Raw genomic sequence first — 18,641 nt, 5'->3', positions numbered from 1 at the left:
GTGTTTTCGCATTTCGCCTCCATCAAAATTGCAGCCGCTGTGGCCGGGGTTCGATCCCGCAACCACATGCATTAGCAGCCCAACACAATAGCCACTAAACAACCACAACGGGTTGGGAATGGAGAGAAATCGCATCGTTACATTGGGAATGTTGCCGATTGCAAGACGACCATTAAGTAGAGCGGCACCAACCACTATGCATTACTGAAAAAGTGTAGAGGCGGAGGTGATGTTGGGGGCCCCTTTAAGGGGCACCGGGTTCACTCGCGTATGACACAGAGGGGGCGATGTGCTCACCTACCTCAGAAGCAGTGTGCGTGTTCCTAACCAAGCTGGGTATCGATAAAATGTTTATTGCTTAGTCTGAGCTAACGAGCGAATTTCCCTACTTCTGCTTAGCAATTTCAAGTTAGTCAATAAGGATGCCTCGACCTTAGACAGATTACAAATTTGTTTTGTCAACTTCAGCGGCGAAAATTATTATTCTGACAATGTCAATGTGTTTGCATCCGCTTGAAACGATTTACAGTACTGCGGTATTGTACTTTACTCATTAGGCACATAGTCATGTGCTCTTTCTGCCTCTATACTACCGCCATTGTTGAGATGCACCATGTACGCTAACCTTGTGGCTAAGTGCTGGGTCCGCGCCCCAACTAACAGGTGAACCACTGCGCCGTCTTTATGGCTCTTCAACTGCCTCTTTGTAACTTAAAAGGGTGATGGTTTCCATTTTATATTGTGTGGTACAACGCGAATCAAGGACGAGGGACGCAAGAAAGCGCTTGTCCTCGCTTTTCTTGCGTCCCTTGTCCCTGATTCGCGCTATACCACACAATTTATATTGTCTCCTCGTATCGCGATGCCGCCCCTATTTGTCAGTGTTATGGCAGAACCACCATGACTTTCCGAACTTTTTGTGATGTTTCTAATTTACAGGCTCCCCAATCGGCCCAAAGTTCATTTGAAGGCGGCATCGCATCCATAAAATTTTCTAAACAAGCCTTTATGGCTAATAACAAACAGGGCACAGAAAGTGAAGACGAACAAAGGCGTACACACAAACACAAGTGCTGTGTGCACCTTCCTTGTCTTCGTTTTCAGTGCTTTGTTTGTTACTAGTCGCGAAACGACACAAGCTTTCCCGGTTTTCTAATCCGTTCGCTTAAGCTTTATTTTTACACGCAAGCGTAACTAGCCAGCTCTTCAAATCGATGGTGTTTGTCTGAGGCCACGAAGGAAAGGAACGATGAAGGCGCCAGGAATTCAAGAAAATTGCGCGCCTGGGTAGTACAAGGGAGCACGCTAAGCGCGCGGTTAAGTACCGCTACCTAGGAGTTCAGCGAAGTACAGAAGGAGAAAGGAGGCCAAGCGGAATGTAGGCGATGTGCGCTGGGTAGACCTCCTCTGGCAGCTCTACTGGTTTTCTTTGCGATACATATGTGGTGGGTTCGTCTCATGGTAACGTCGTCCTCGCGCGCCGTACACTGTGTGTGCAAGTTAAAGCGTGCAACGGTGAGGCGAAGGTGGCCGTTCAATCTCGCGTGCGCGCGGGGAGAAAGCGCGCGGTATCCCGTCGTGGGCATTGAGCCGTGACACCGGGTTGAAGAGACCGAGCGGGGGCGTTGTACTTTGGCCAAGCGCGGTCACGGGCGCTTTATGTTGAAAACGATCTGCTTTGGAGGCAGAGTGTACCGTCCGAAGCTTTGCGTGTGCTGTGTTCTCATCGATGAGTTTGCGTTGAAGCGATAGAAGCACGAGGGTCCCTTCGCTCGCTGCTGCTGCCGCGATTCCTTAGCGCCAGCGTTTCGACAGCCGGTGTCCGCGGTGAATGTTTAGGCTAGGTTCACACGTGGGAAACGGCAAGCGGGCGGAAAAGCCAAAGCGGCCGGAAAATCTCCGCGAATGTACAAGATGTTCACATTTGTTTCGCCACTGCAGCGGAAACCACTGCCGCTTTCGCCCACATCCGTCTAGTTTGCGTACGTTTGTCCGCGTGGTGGCGCTGTTCCTTACACTATATTAAAGCCCCTTGATAATTTGAAAGTAACGAAAGTAGCACCCATACGCTTGCGCGTCACCCGCGTTCGCGAAATGAAACATCACTTCTGGCGATAAGGCAGAACGCAACCGCTGTCTCGCACGTGATTTTTAATATAGAAAATATTTTCTACTCTTTCGCGAATTTTGATATCCGATCGTTCATAATAATAGGACGCAACCAATTGTCAATGTCAGTGCGAATATTCCAAACTTTTGAAGAAATCAAATGTGCTGTACTTGTCAATAGTCACAGTTCTAAATAACAATATTTTTCGAGTAGTTTTCGATTTCAAAATGCCAACTTCCTGAAACAAAAGGGAATATTGGCTCAGAAATCCGATACAATTTATTCACGTGGGCACGCTACCTGCTTAAAAAGCGCCAAGTTATGTCTTTCGCGATTTGCGAAAATTGTCGTCTACGCGAACAAACTGCTCATTTAATCCTAATGTTCCACCCGCGTATTAACAGTAACACACTAATATAGCGAATACTAGGACTGGAGTATCGTTCTAGATTTATTGGAAGAACCTTCTTCTACTATCACAAAACAGTCCGACCAGTATTCGATTCTATTCGTCTCGGCACCATTCGAATCACATTCAATTCCTTTTTTGAAAATTAGTACTCGCACACGCCTGATTGTAACAATGCCTGCTACATAAATTCAATCGGCGCCCGCCAACCTGTACACGCCGCACTCCTTCGAGGCGTGCTCGTCGAGGTCAACGACCGATATGACGCTGTCCACCATCGGCTTCAATTCGCATTCAGGGATGCCTCGCAGTCGGCCGACCAGGTACAGGTACTCGTACGCGTTCAGCCTGTCCAGTAGGCCTCCGAGCTGGAAGCAGTAGCTGATCTGCGACTGCCACTGCGTGGCAAGGGGACAGGGGAAATGAAATTTATTTCCTCCTCAACGCCATACAAATTAGATTGGTGAGTAGACAAAAAAGAATACAAAGAATTGTAAACAGGCCAAGATACGTCACAAACGAGTTCTAATCTGACATTGATGTGTACACGTCCCCAAGACTTCGAAGTTGTGCAGACAGCTCGTACGTGACGTCACGATTACAATTTACCACACTGTGCTGTTCCTGCAGCATGGCGGCTGGAATGCCGTCAGTTCATCATATTCACTCCCAAAGTTAACCTAGTAGAGCTAATATGTCAAGATTATGACGTAAGGCATTGTCTTGTGTTACAAGACGTGATATAGCGTTAGAGATGCAAGAGTAATTCACTTAGAAAATGTTAGGATTACGCAAGTTCTCGCAAGGCATATAGAATGTTAAAGCTGACAGTAGCGTTTATTCACATCTGCAAATTGCATCTGCATCTTCCATCTTGCATCTGCATTCACATCTGCATCTGCTAGAATGTTGAGGCGGCGTATTAAGTGCGATGCGGTCGCTATTATCGGACATTTCGCTATAAATAACGCAGTCGCCATCATTAGCAAAAAATAGAACGCAGACAAAGACAAGCAACACAGCGCGTGACTGCGCTCGTGTTATAGTAAGGCTCTCTACACCACCCCGTCCCTAATGCTAACATAAACACAAATTAGAAAACTCAAATCTGCCCTCAACACCCTTCACAAGGCTGTCCTGGATCTACCAATATGCACCTGAAATCAGCGCCTTCAACACACGGACGGGCCCCTTTCACACTCTCACCGAACTAATAGAGCAACACCGAGACAGACAAGTAGCGCGCTTGTCTTCTAAGAAACGAGGATGCAGCATCCTGATACCAGTAGGGATAGCCCTCGTCCGTCCAGCTGACACAAGTTGGTCGAAGCTATCAGCCACAACGCAACATTGCATTTCCAAACATACCGGCCAATATGGCGCCACACCTACATGACTGGTTGACGTCAAGCACAATCAAAACTTTATCACAGAGACCGGAAATGTATCACGATATAGACGGACACCACATGCTCTAAAATGGGGTCGTACGCGTATGCAATATATAAACCCTGGCAGACAGCATCCATCGCCCAAACAGCTGGGCCGCTTCCAACACTCCCAACTCCGTTCCGGTACTGCGAGAGGGAAGAAAGGGTACTTGCACGTCTCCTGGTTGCAGGCACGTACCCAGGGGGGGGGGGGCCAGGGCGGCCCGCCCCCCCCCCCCCGAAATCAAGTGGCATACCCCCCCCCTCCCCACCCACGCCACCACTCCTCACACATTCCTAAAGCGCCGCCAGATCAATGTTGAGATTCGCAGCTGTTCATCGGTCAGCATTATGCTGCCTTTTTCACTCCTTTTAGATGGCGGTAGTTATCGGGATCTTTTGCAATGTGAAGGACAGTTTTCTCGTAGATTCCGCACCCTCACGATTAACTCGAGATGCGTTCAGTTGTCACCATCTATTCAACCGTCACGTGCATAGCTGTTGCTTTTGTTACTTCAACCTTCTTTGTTTAGGCTGATCCTGGTACCAGGAGAGGGATGCGGCTGTTACTCAGCTGGTCTGTACTCTCATGGAACGAGTTGCGGCCGGAGAAAACGCCCATTGCGTTTAACTTATCCCTTTGCTTCATTGTTTCCTTTAGTTATGGCTCACCGCGACGCTGGCAGATGCCGGGAATGATATACACGGGATATGGGTTAGATAAGGTGGGAAATAAAATAATGTGAAAGAGCGTCCTTCATGAAACCCTGCAATAACCCTTAAACCCATAAGCAAGATGAATGTCGCCCGTTATCTCGTCTGTGTTTCCCTAACTGTATAGCACTTTTCGTGCAAAATTGGCAACCGGAAACAAAAATCGCAAGGAGTTGAGAAATTAAGCGATCTACTAAGGGAGAGAGCCAAGGCAACAACCAAACTGCAAGCAAAAGTGAATAATAAAAAAAGTTGACCGTTGTTTATTAGAATATTTATGGATCAACATCTCTTTATTTAAAAAGGAAGTAGAGAAAACGCCGCCGGAAGAGGAGAACAATTACTTGTTTTGAATGACGCTTCCACAGTTATTGGTCGAACCGCCTCACGTAGCCACTTCTCTGCTGTGCTTATGTGGGTGTTTTTCTAACCTTTCGCAGTAAGCGCAGTACGTCTAGAATCGCAGAGTCCTGCGCTCTACGCGGTTGTATGGGACTGGCGGCCGCTTAGCGTTACACATTTTGCGGAACTGTCAAAACTGATCAACAAGGCGAAAATAACTGATATTCGAAACTATAACATGATAAAGACTGAACAAGCCGTAAAAAACGAACGCAGCCTGAAATCAATAAAAAAGAAACCTGGCATAGGACAAACCATGATGTATGCACTAAAAGATAAGAAGGATAATATCATCAGCAATCTCGAAGATATAGTAAAAGCAGCGGAAAAATTCTAAGCTGACCTGTATACAGTACCAAGAGGAGTCATGATAGTTCACTTAGAAACAGTAATGAACAGGATACAGAAACTCTCCTATAACTAGCGATGAGGTCAGAAGGGCCCTGCAAGACATGAAACGATGAAGAGCGGGAGGATAAGGTGGAATAACAGTCGATTTAATCAAAGATGGAGGAGACATAATGCTTGGAAAACTGGCGGCTCTTTGTACGAAGTGTCTATCGACTGCAAGAGTCCCAGAAAACTGGAAGAATGCAGACATTATACTAATCCACAAAAAAGGAGACGTTAAAGAATTGAACAATTATGGGACCACAGCTTGCTCCCAGTATTATATAAGATATTTACCAAAATAATCTTCAATAGAATAAGGTTAACACTGGATTTTGTCAACCAAGGGAACAGGCTGGCTTCAGGAAGAGATACTTTACATTGGATCACATCCATGTCATCAATCAGGTTATCGCGAAATCTGCAGAGTACAATAAGCCTCTCTATGTGGCTTATATAGATTACGAAAAGGCATTTGGTTCAGTAGAGATACCAGCAGCCGTAGAGGCACTACGTAATGAAGGAGTACAGAACGCTTACGTAAAAAGCTTGGAAAATATTACTACATGCGTGAGGTATTTGTTTGTTTGAACGAGGCGCGTAGGCGCCATCATTCCAGAAAAGAGGAGAGAGAACGAACTGGGCTCGCGCTGTGAATCTAACCGGTCAGCGCTGCATCCGTTGTTGTAAATATAATCTGTAAATAGTTTCTCGTCTTACTGACTCGTCTTTCGCGTTAGAATATCTACAGAGGTTCTACAGCTACCTTAATTCTACACAAGAAAAGCAGGGAGATACCTATAGAGAAAGGGGTCAGACAGGGAGACACAATTTCTCCAAAGCTATTTTCTACGTGCTTAGAATTCAAGCTATTAAACTGGGAAGGCTTAGGAGTAAAGATCGACGGCAAATATCTCAGCAACCTTCGGTTTGCCGATGACATTGCTCTATTCAACAACAATGCAGATGAGTTACAAAAAATGATTGGAGACCTTAACAGAGAGAGTGTAAGAGTGGGGTTGATTATTATTATGCAGAAGTTGAAGATAATGATAAATAGCCGGGCAAAGGAACAAGAGATCAGGATGGCCAGTCGGCCACTAGAGACTGTGAAGGAGTACGTTTACCTAGGTCAATTAATCAGAGGGAACCCTGATCATGAGAAGGAAATTCACAGAAGAATAAAAATAGGTTGGATCGCATACGGCAGACATTTCCATCTCCTGACTGGAAGCTTACCATTATTATTGAAAAGTAAGGTGTGCAATCAGTGCATTTTGCCAGTGCAATATATCCAGTGCCAATGCATTTGCCAGTGCATTTCCCAATGCATTTTGCCAGTGCATATGTGGCAGAGACTTGAGAGCAAGTGAAGGGCCATGCAAAGAGCGATCGGACGAAGATTGCTAGGCATAACGTTAAGAGAGAACGAGAGTGGTTTGGATCAGAGAGCGAACGGGTATAGACGATATTCTAATTGACATCAAGAGGAAAAAATGTAGCTGGGCAGGTCATGTAATGCGCCGGTTAGATAACCGTTGGACCATTAGGGTTACAGAATGGGTACCAAGAGAAGGGAAACGCAATCGAGGACGACAAAACACTAGATGGAGCGATGAAATTAGGAAATTCGCGAGCGCTAGTTAGAATCGATTGGCGCAGGACAGGGGTAAGTGGAGATCGCAGGGAGAAGCCTTCGTCGTGCAGTGGACATAAAACACGATGATGATGATGATGATGATGATGATGATGATGATGATGATGGAGGTGGTGGCCCCCCCCCCTGAAAAAAAATCCTGGGTACGTGCCTGCCTGGTTGCATGTCTATTGTGTTAAAAGAACATTAAAATGAAAAATGATTTCTTCTGCATCACTAAATTACCGTTCTACAATACCAAAAACACCACTCTTACAACGATAAGACGTTTGGTAAGCCAGAAAAAGCGCAAGGACGAAATACGGGTGGCGACGCCTATTTAAGTGCCCGCACCTGGGGGCTGTGACGTCTTGGATTTCGATGGCATCTTCTAGGGCCTACTAATTATATATAGTGGTACAGATTGACTACATTGTGTTCTAAAGGAACCAAATATTAAACATGGAAAGTTTCGGGAACCTTTATTCAGCCAACGCACCCCAAATGCGAAAACATACCTTGGAATCTCTGACATCACGCTGATGTAGCGGCGCTGGGGTTTCGGCGCGAAATTCAAATACTGCTACTTGGACCTTCATTTTCTCAACTAATAATCAAACTATATGTTTGGAATGACTGCCTGTAGGGTTCTCAAACAATGCTTCATTAGTCTAAACTTATTGATCATTTCGCTTTAGTGTCCCTTTAAAGTCTATGCATGCTTTTTACGTGCTTTCTGAGCCTCAGAAAATGAAATGTACCTAGACACGTCTATCGTATAGTTATTTTTGAGTAGCTGAAGAAAGAACTTCAGGGGAGCATGTATTCCTCTCGCAGATCGCGTTTACATTCCTGCGGCATTAGAAGATTTGTCGCAGAGTCTGCGCATTTATATTTATTTTGGATTAACCTGATGGCCTTGTTTTGTATTACCTTTAATTTTTTATGTCAGTCATAGAGTGAGGAAACCGGACTGTATTTGCGTATTCGCGAATTAGCCTTACGAGTGTTTTGTAGGGTAGTAGTAGGCTAGTAGGTGAACTGATGTGTTGGAGAGCGCAAGGCTTCTGTTGAGGAAGGATAATTTGCGTAGTGCTCCTGCGGTGATATTTGAAATATGTTTATCCCACCTGGGAACTGAAGGCTATATAAGCCCAAGATATTTATCTTATTCAATTTTAGTTAGCGGTGTGCAATTAATGTCATATCTAAAGTTTTGATGGTCTTGTTTTCCTTGTTACGCCGCGGTCACAAAGGTTTTTATGATTATTTTATTTCATTTAGTTTGTGGAAGTTCTCAAGAACAGCTATACGCTTTACCATTGGTACACTTGTATTACACGAAGAACATAAAACAGAAAACAGAACAGAAAATCTCAAACAACAGTACTACACCGCACCACAAGAAAAAGTTGAATTAGTCAACGACAGAAATCTTACAATGAGGAAATAGTAGAGCTAATATATCAAGATCATGACGTAAGGCATTGTCTTGTGTTACAAGACGTGTTATAGCGTTAGAGACGCAAGAGTAATTCACGTAGAAAATGTTAGGATTACGCAAGTTCTCGCAAGGCATATAGATGTTACAGATGACAGTAGCGTTTATTCACATCTGCAAATTACAGTAACAAATAGCTAGAGTGTTGAGGCGCCGTATTATGTGCGATGCCGTCGCTATTATCAGACATTTCGCTATATATAGCGCAGTCGCCGGCGAACAGTGTTGCAACCAATTTTCGCTCTGATGTCATTAATATAGTTCAGGAAGAGTAACGGCCCAATAACGGAGCCTTGGGGAACTCAGGAAGCAACTGCAGCCATGTTAGCATTTTTTCGCAGATTACAAATTGTGAAAGATTGGATAGAAGTTATTTTATTCAAGCTGAAAGGGGCCCTTTTGCAACAACACTTTCGACTTCAACAATCAATTTGCCATAGAAAATCAAATGCGCCAGATAGAGCAAAATAATATCAGTCTGGCCACGGTGACTGATTGAAAACGCAACATCGGGGACTAGTTCTGTCAGACGGGTTGCTTTTGATAAACCACTGTGAAAGCAATGTTGGTTGGCAGGCAAGAAGCCAATGTTCATTAGAAGAAGCGTGATCTGGTTAAAGATTACGTGATCTAGAACGTTACAGCATGTACTAGTTTAGGAAACGTGTAAAAATTTGAAATTTCGGTAATGTCCCCTTATTTATGAACCGGCATTGTTTTTGCAATTTTCAAATTGCTACGTATCTCTGCAATTGCAATTGGCGAACAAATATGCAAATGCATCTACTGCACTATTTCACATACTTCTACAGAATTCCTCAGGTATGTTGTCCAGATTGTCGCATTTTCGAAGGTCAAGTCTAAGTAGAAGATTAAGTATTCTGGCGTCTCTAATGTCCAATTTGGCAATGTTTACACCCTGTCAGGCTCGAATATGGGGAATAATTTTAATGTCTAGAGTAAATGTTGATAGAAAAAGATTATATGCATTGACCTTTGCAGTTTCTTCCACTGGGAGGTGGTGACACGCTTTTCCATCGTTGGCGTGGAAGTGACTCCAGAACCTTCCGGAAACAAGGCTATGTAATTCTACATTAAGGCGTCCCTCAAACACTCTTTATCGATGTAGAGAAAGCCGTTTCAAGTGGAAAGGGACCCTTTCAAAAATAATTAGCCACAAAAAAAGTACTTCAATGGGCTAGCTCAGCAGCCACGAAGTTAAGTGCAATCAAACAAGGCCTCTCCTCTGCTCCCGTTCCTTCCTCAAGGCCTTGCACTGCGAAAGCTACGCCATAGTGGGACGGGCCCACAAGGCTTCGCCTTCTAAATGTCACCGCAGTGTGCCGTTCGAACTTCATTTTGGATATTAACGGGTGCCTACGAATCGCTAAACACTAGCCAAATGCGGTTGCTCTCAGATAGCCGAAGTGCGATCACCCAGTGGACTCTCGGCTGCACCCCGCGTCGGCCGCGGCATATACGCTACGTAGCCGACCAGAGCTAGTAATAGCAGCCGTGGATTGTATTCCGCTTTCTTACAAAATATAGCATGCAGAAAACAATTAGAAGGCAGGCTCCTGTTGACAAGACGGCGTTTGAGAGAAACTTGACTTCGCGATCCGCTTGCGAGCTCCACGAAGCGCGTTCGGCAGCGAAACTGGGCTTGGATGTTCGCAGCAGCGTATGCTACCGGAGACTATGTCAATTCACCAAGAACGACGGTTGGTTTGGTGCCCCTTTACCGTAATATTATTCTGCCTGTGTGGCTTCGAGCTTGAATTCCACGATGGCATTGGGCAGTTTCGTCACTCTGCATTAGTCACCTCCTTTATGTTTTACGCTTCTACAACATCTTTTACGACGGCGCTTCACCTCAGTTACATCTCAGGTGATCCAGGGATTATTTTGGAGCGCAGCTCTTAGGGGCTTGTTCCTGTCTTGAGCAACTGCGTCCCTCGGCGTACCTTGATGTCCCTCGACGTAACCGAGTCAATGAGCACAGCGAAAGATGAAACAGTGAAGGCGGAGCGCTGCGCGGATGAAAGATGGCGATAGCGAAGAAAGCGCGAGGACGAAATCGGAGGAGGACGGCATGGCGAAAGCATGAGAAAACAAGCGTTGTGCTGCGCAAGTCGTGTACTACGGCTACACTCACTACGAGATGGAGCCAGAGCAGCGGGTGTCGTCCGTTCACCGATGACGCCATCGATAAGGCATTCGGTGAGCGCGTCCACCGATACCATATGTAGAAACGAAGCGCTGCATGAGCAGAAGTCTGTCTGCGGCGGTGGTTTTAAACCGCGACCACGTGTCATCCGCGTGCTGCCTCTTGCAATTTCCCGATTAGCGAACCAGTCGCGCCGCACATCGCTCCGCTCGCAACGTGCCGCACGAGACAGATTCCCCACGCCAGCCAATGCATCACGAGATGGAAACAAGTATAGAACTGCACGCAAATTGGCGTCTGCTTGGTTTTAGTGGGCGCGTAGTTCGTGAGGCAGCAGAGGACGATAGATTTTACCATACGCCAAACGGAATTTACTTCGGCAGAGACATAGGAACCCATAAGGAAAAGGAAATAGGAAAATGAGCAGTAATACCATCAACTGGTAGCACGCATACTGGTACGTCATGGTCAGGTATGCCATGAAGGACACCATTTCGTACATGATTATTTAGAAATGATAGCTGGCTAGTATTACGTCAAGAATGCTTTCACTTGTTGACTGCGAGCGGCTTGGACGTGGCAGGACCTGATAAAGATTGAAAGGTTAACATGAGATCCAATAGTGGATCCGGGGCTGTTGCCGAGTAGTACATACCATTCCAATTATTCTCACGAAAGTTCAGATCACCCATAAGGGCGACGCGTAAAGTTCGCACGTGGCGCTGCGTGTAGTCGTGAGTGGCTCTTATACAGTATGCCAATTTGCAAAATACCACCTCAGCGCCTTTTATCACAGGGAGAGTGGCAAATGCATTACATTTTTTTACTAATGACGCCACTCCACTACTACGGGTAGGAGGATCGTTCCGAAAGACGGAGTAATTTGTTGCGGTGAACTCATGATCAACAATTATGGACGTGAGCCCAGTTTCTGTTATAGCTGCTGCATGAAATTCGAAATCAGTTACGAAGTTTTCAATTGCTTGGGTTTTATTGTCCAAGCTCTAGCATTTATACATGACAACCATGATGTAACGACGGCAGTGTGATAAGGACGGCATGAGCGCATCGGGATCACGACCAATGTATGACGCGACGATGATGGCGTGAATACCATATAACAACAACCGCGTGGCGAAGCTTATATTACGATGATGTTAGGGCTACAATTGAATGATGACGACCATACGGCAACGGATGCATGGCAGAAACTGTCCCTACATGCACTGGCGACGCTGGTATTGACAATGGTAGCATTATCGCGATTCTAGGACAACAGCATGTGATTGCGATAAAATTACGCGCTAAGAGACGCACTAAAACTCCCTATTACAAGCACCCTCTCACCTTACGACCGTTTCCGCTGAGCTTGGCCACCACGGTGCAGGCGTCCCCGAACGAGACGCTGATCAGCGCGGCCAGCATCTGAAACGTCGTAGTCTTACCGGCGCCGTTCACGCCGAGCAGACCGAAGCACTCGGAGGGCCGCAGCGCCATGTACATGCCCCGGACGGGGTGGAAGTTGCCGTACCGCTTGTGAAGACTCCACGCGAGGAGCGAGTGGCCTCCGAGCCCTTCTTGCTGCCATGCAGCATTGACGCGCCTCTTCTCCTCCTCGACGTCTTCCTCGGCGGGAAACTCCCTGGGCGCGAAGGGGTCTCGAGAACCCCGGTAGCCGGATGTCCAGCAGATCACGATCGCCAGGAGCAGCAGGCCTTCGACTAGCACGATCAACAGCTCGTAGCCTAATCCCTCGTAGCTAAATTCCAGCAGACTGCCGTGGCAATTTATTGCAAATCCAGGCACTGTAAAAGAGCATAGTTGAAAGGCCAACTGCAACGAAGTTGCACATTCTGTAACATTTGTTTTATAACTTGGTCGTGTATGCCCATGAACGGCACTTAGCGGATCCGCAGGGCTGGAGTTGTTTTCGGCAACCTTTAAACAACACCTACGCGTATGACACGTGTATGTGGCGGTTGTCGTTAGGCCGCGAATCTCAACATTACGCCTCCAAGGTTTTTCAGCACGCTCCTTCTGGCTCGCGTCACCACACACCTGAGGCCACGTCACGCAAAAAGACCAATGGAAGCACGCCCTTATCCGAACGTCTCTACGGTGAGCGGGCTCGTCGTGACACCTCGCGAAAGGTACGCTGTTTACGCAACGGAGCGAACGCGTGCAGAAACAGCTACGCGCAAGCGCTGGAGTATGCCAGGGGTAGCACACTATCAAGTTCAGCGAATCACCACAGAGGGTAAGAAATGGCGACCGCATGGCATTGCTAATAAAACAAGCATGTAGTACAGCCATTTCAAGTCTGCCTGCATGAGCCCAACATTTCCCGCTATAGGCGCTGTAGTGCGCTCAGTTTTAGCCTACAGATTTTCTCCCACATTTATCGAAGAGTTTTTGTTACATCACAAAGAGTACAAAATTGTCATTCCGAATTATACATTGTACTCTTTATTAGCAACTTCGCTGTTGTTGCTGCTGTCGTTTGCCATTATAAACGCAAAATAGCGTTCAGCATCATCAACAAATCACGTGACCTCTGGCCTTGATTTAAAGTTTCTACCAGCATGGATTCATTGGATCGTGCACTTAAACTGGATGCTTATTTTGTGCTAAAACTACTTTATCGCGCTTTGATACCCCGCGTTATTTAACATTGGGAAACATGACTCGTTGCGAAGGATATAAGCCCGAAACTTAGGTTTCGATCGTGAGCCATGCGGAACGCGACAGCATCGAAACTGAAGCCGGATTCCGCTGCGACTGACCACGGCAATAACCAGTGAGCCATTTATCATCACGGCTTGAATCTTTATGTAATAGTCGTTTCGTTAACTTACAGGCGCACACAAGCTAACGAACTAGCTCCTGCATTACATATGAGCAGTCAGGAACCTCCACTGCTGTATCCGAAACAAACCTTTAGCTGCTGGGCCATCGCTATACGCGCCCACTAACGAAACAAAGAGCGATATAGGAACGCGCTTAACATTTTTCATCTTACTGTAGCCGTGCCTATAGGCGACTTGGTTGCGTTATCAAAATATCTATTTTTTTTTTCGAGTCCACCGGCACCTCATTTCGTTAAGGAAAAAGAATAACCTTTTGGTAAATCGAAGTTAAAGCACTGCATTTAATGTATTAAACGGTTGCACACACGATAATTCACCCGTATTTTGTGCTCATTGGTCCCAAGTGTTTTCGCTGTTCAGTTTGGTTTATCTTTGGGCATTTATTTTTCCAGTAGTGAAGCGGTGCATCACGTTCCTGCAGAAAAAGACAACAGCCGTTCTAGTAGCTTCATGTCCCGCAAGCATTTGCTTGTGGAGCCAGCAGTGTTATCTGTTCTAGCGTACAAATTAGCGCAGAAATCTTCTCATGTGTGACCTTAATATTACTCCGCCTGTTGATATGCATTCCGTTTAGGCCCTTATCAATTTTGTGGAGAGTAACAATATTTATTTAACATGCTCCTTCAGCACCCTAGAAAGTACAGTGTACATTTGCATGCCATGCAGTCACAAACCATTCCAAATACAGCGTGTTCAAAATTAAGCTTTGCGGTCTTCCTAAAATTAGGCACTGGAAGGCACGCGAAGACCACCGGCGCAAATGGCCATCAGTCTATATGGCCATCAGTAGAGGCTCTTTGGTCTCCTGGTTATTAAAACCACCAGCTATGCGATGGCCATGGCACCGTGGCATGCCGAAAAGCCAGCAGGGCGAGCACCGCACGTACCAGCGCACTCTACCCCTAAAAAGCACCCAGATTAGATTTTTCTTTGTAAAAAGTTACGTCCGCTTCCTCTTTGTGTAGCGCCACATTTGCTTTTCCTTCGTAAATTACATGCGCTTCCGCTGCTTATTATCATACCACTGTGGAAAGTACAGTTTCCCTTCTCGAAGGCTGTTTTTTATTCTATGTTATGCGCTCGCACTCATGCTCTCCCATCACACATTGGGGCGGACCAGCCTTTTGAAGCGATATTATAAGGGAGTGTACGTGTGAGCTCGGCTTGTCACGGAGGTCCCGCCAAAAGACCATGCGTCTTGTCATGCATCACTAGCAGCTGGTGATAATGGCAGTGTTTCTTTTTTTCAATTTCGGCAATAAAATGGCTTGTGTTGCAAAGGTTGTGGGGCGCCACCGCTCGTATCTGAAACGTCAAACCAGGGTGATTCAATAGACAGTATTGAGGAACATTAGCATTAGCATAAGAACATTAGCACGGAGGCCTCGATATTGTCGCGGGTGAAGTACACCTAGGCTGGTCGGAATTAACGCCTGTCTAAGAGCTACACAGAACTGTCCTGCTGTTGTTTTCACCTATCGCCCGCTTTCCAAGCACACAGGCTCACATATGGAATGTGGCATTGCTTCCTACCCCAATGTAGCATCGTTGAGACGCTAAAAGAAACGTAGGAAAGTGATGAAGACAGTTGTGGCTGAACATATGAAACGAGCATAATAGGTCACATGTACCCCAGAGTAAGAAAATCATGCAGAATTGCTGTAAAACATAGTTGCAGAGTGACCTGCCGAACGTAAGCCAATGTCTCTCCAGGGGTTGGTCCCAAGTGGGAAGTAAGGTTTCACTCTGGCGACGTAAAGGACTTCAAGTTAGGGCTGATGACGGGAACCTCTAAATGTACCTTCTACAATAGCGTCATAGTTAACCTCGCTGAGTCGCCGCAAAACTATTTACGGAAAATAGTACCTACGTAATAGTTTTTCGAATGACCATGCTTTCGGAAAGGCGTCCACATGCAAACCACGTCGCCTGCCCGCGTCGCCTGCCGTCACCACACTTGCCCTAACATAACCTACCTGAGACAACCAAGATTATTGTAGCCAAGTCTACAACCCCTCTGACAGCCCCAGTGTCCCTATTCGTGCTGCAACAGCCCAGGAAGCCACTGACCTTCCGTGATCCATCGTTTCAAGGCCCGATAACTGGCTGGAAACATACGAAAGAGTCGCTGGCAACAATTGGAACGCCGATGACAAACTTTGGCATGTGTACTTCACCTTTTAGGACGCTATGGCTTTATTACCGCGAGCCAACTCCGACTACGCGGAACCTGCTCTGCAATGGTACCCTGCACACCTTCAGGAGCGTCCTGCGCAAAGAGCGAGCCCAAGCTCTACTTAAACCTGCGTGCAACTGCCAAACAAGAACATCGCGATCCTTCTGCAGGAAATCACTCGCCCCTTCCGCCACCCCCACCTCGACACGTCTGAAGAAAAGAAAGTAAGGTTTTTCAGGCGGGGTGTGAAGGAACAACTATTCGCCTAATTGATGCGTAATCCACTGTCGCCGAGTTTCTTTCGGAGACCACAATGATCGAGGAAACATTTGAATTATGCACCAGGCAATATAACCACCCTGCGCTAACAAGAAACTGCGCAGAAGCTCCAGTGATAGACGCCGATGACCCGCGCGAGACGATCAGAGCGGTCGTACAGGAAGAGCTGCAGAACTTGTGCCTAAGGTCGCAGTCCCAGGTGGCCTCAATCGCTGGCATAGTTAAGGAGCTTCAGCGGTTCCGGCATCGCTGCAATCCCAGACAAAAGCGATGTCCTACGCAGCCATCACCCTTAATCAAGGTCCCCTTCAGCGTTCATGCCGGGGTTCCGTAACACCACAATTCCGTCGCCAACCACCACCGCCGCCAGCACACCTGCCCATCGCCAAGTGCAGCTACCCGAGAAAGGTGGACAATCGTCGCGCCACCGACCACCGCCCGCTACGCTATCACTGCGGGGAAGCCCGGCAAGTGTAACGCTGACGCCCATACCGCGACTTCAGACTGCGAGCCTTTGCCGCCGCTAAATAGCGCCCACAGCAGCGCGAATGACCAGGTGATCTCGCCTACCACCTCACCGCCATCATCTGTCGCAGCAGCGACGACAATACACAGCCAGGGGCCGCTCCGTCAGCCCATTTCCGGAAAAGCAAGCAGCAACCGATGGCAGGGCGGATGCTTTTCGTCGAAATGACGAAGATCCTCAACCGCCGATGGTGACGCCGAAGAGACTATTTCGACGACACAACACCGACACGCCACAATCCCGACGAAGACTAGAAGCAAAGAATGCACCGACGTGACAATGCGACGTACCAGCCATACGTCAACGCGACGCAGCCGTGATCCGACGCCAAGATCTAACTTGAACATCAAACAACGAGCCACTGACCACGACACGTTGCTCGACGGCCACACAGTCACTGCGTTAGTAGACACAGGAGCCGAGTAGTCCGTCATGAGTGGGTCCTACACCGCCCAGTTGAAAAAAGTGAAGACAGCATGGAAGCCGCCATATACGGACCACTGGAGGACACCTAATAACGCTGACTGGAATCTGCACTGCGAGAATTAGCACTCTTGTCCGGACCAACCCTGCTACCTTCGTTATCCTCGAGAAGTGTTCACGAGACGTCATTCTCGGCATGAACTTCCTGAACCAACACGGCGCGTTCATTGACTTCAAGTCGAAGTCGATAATGCTATCCGAAGATCAAGCGATACCGCCGAATTCTGCTCGTAGTGATCATGCCTGCAATGCGCTCGAAGATCAAGTCAACATCCCGCCTCACTCCAGCATTGTCATTTCCGTCGGCACCGTAACAATCGCAGACGTAGAAGTCGTCATCGAGTGTGACCGACGTCTGCTACTCAACCGCACAATTTGCGTAGCAACAGGAACCGCTCGACCGCACAGGGTAAGGACAAAGTGGGGCTGACAAGCTTCAGCCAAAATTTCAAGCATGCCAACAAAGGCACCACAACCGCATACGTCGAGGAAATTGTGAGAGCCAGCAACACATTTGTCCTTTAGGATACTGCAGCATCTACCCCGACACATTTAGTTGCCGAGCCATACTTCGACATAAATCCAAGTAGCTCCACTAGTAAGCAGCAGCAGCAGCAGCTCAGCAGTCTTCTCCGACGATACAAAGACTGCTTTTTGACGTCATCAAGAGAGCACTCGACCACTCCGCCAGAGCCCTTATCGAGTTTAGACAAAATTTTAGACAAAGCAAGTCGACAAAATACTGCACGATGACATCACATAGCCGTCGAAAAGCCCGTGGGCGCCTCCTGTAATCTTGAAGGAAAAGGACGGAACCCTAGGTTTCTGCGTCGATTATCGTCGACTGAACAAGATCACGAAGAAGGACGTATACGCCCTCCCACGGATCGATGACGCATTGAATCGCTTCTTCAATGCTAAATAATTCTCGTCGATGGATGTCAAAACCGTGTTATTGAATATAGAAGCTGACGAGAGGGATTGCCAAAAGACCTTCATCACGCCAGAACACCTGTATGAGTTCAAGGCCATGTCCTTAGAACTGTGCTTAGCGCCTGCAACGTTCCGGTGCGCGATGGACATGGTATAAGCAGGCTTGAAGTGGCAACCCTGTCTTGTTTACTTGAATGGCGTCGTCATCTTTGCCGCAAGACGATCACCTTAGGCGGCTTGGAACAGTACTAGAGCAATCAAGTTATCAGGGCTCACTTTGAAGGCGAAAAAGTTGCATTTCGCTTAAGACGAGCTTCTATTTTCAGACCACGTCATCAGCAAATGTTGAGTCTTTCCCGTAGGTCTCTCTTCTCATTTGTCATAGCTGCGGGAACTCTGCGAAGAGGTGCACTTTCGCACAATCTGCCTAGACAGCCACAAGGTTGCAGCATCAGAATACGCGGTCATATTCACCGTGTATTTATGCACTGACTCCCCGAAGATATCACCAATATATGTCGCCAACGCAGGTGGACACTCAAGCCGACTATGGCGCTGCTCCAAGGTTGCGACTACAAGACGTGCGAAAGGTCATCAAGTCCGTGTAGGTGCAAGTCG

The 18,641-nt window shown here is 47.2% G+C and overlaps 1 protein-coding gene across 3 annotated transcripts in view; it reads right to left on the bottom strand.

Annotated features, from left to right (window-relative positions):
* LOC135907201 (phospholipid-transporting ATPase ABCA3-like) overlaps positions 1-18,641 on the bottom strand; it is a 314,412-nt gene that overhangs the window by 78,907 nt on the left and 216,864 nt on the right. For all 3 annotated transcript variants that reach the window (XM_070525182.1, XM_070525183.1, XM_070525184.1), the window contains 2 exons: positions 12,107-12,564; positions 2,730-2,917 (listed from right to left, as the gene is read on the bottom strand). In XM_070525182.1, the coding sequence (XP_070381283.1) occupies positions 2,730-2,917; positions 12,107-12,564 (646 nt within the window). The remainder of the gene's footprint in view (positions 1-2,729; positions 2,918-12,106; positions 12,565-18,641) is intronic.

This window comes from Dermacentor albipictus, chromosome 9 (genome assembly GCF_038994185.2).
Source record: "Dermacentor albipictus isolate Rhodes 1998 colony chromosome 9, USDA_Dalb.pri_finalv2, whole genome shotgun sequence".
NCBI lineage: Eukaryota > Metazoa > Arthropoda > Arachnida > Ixodida > Ixodidae > Dermacentor > Dermacentor albipictus.
This window is presented reverse-complemented; position numbering and strand designations above follow the sequence as displayed.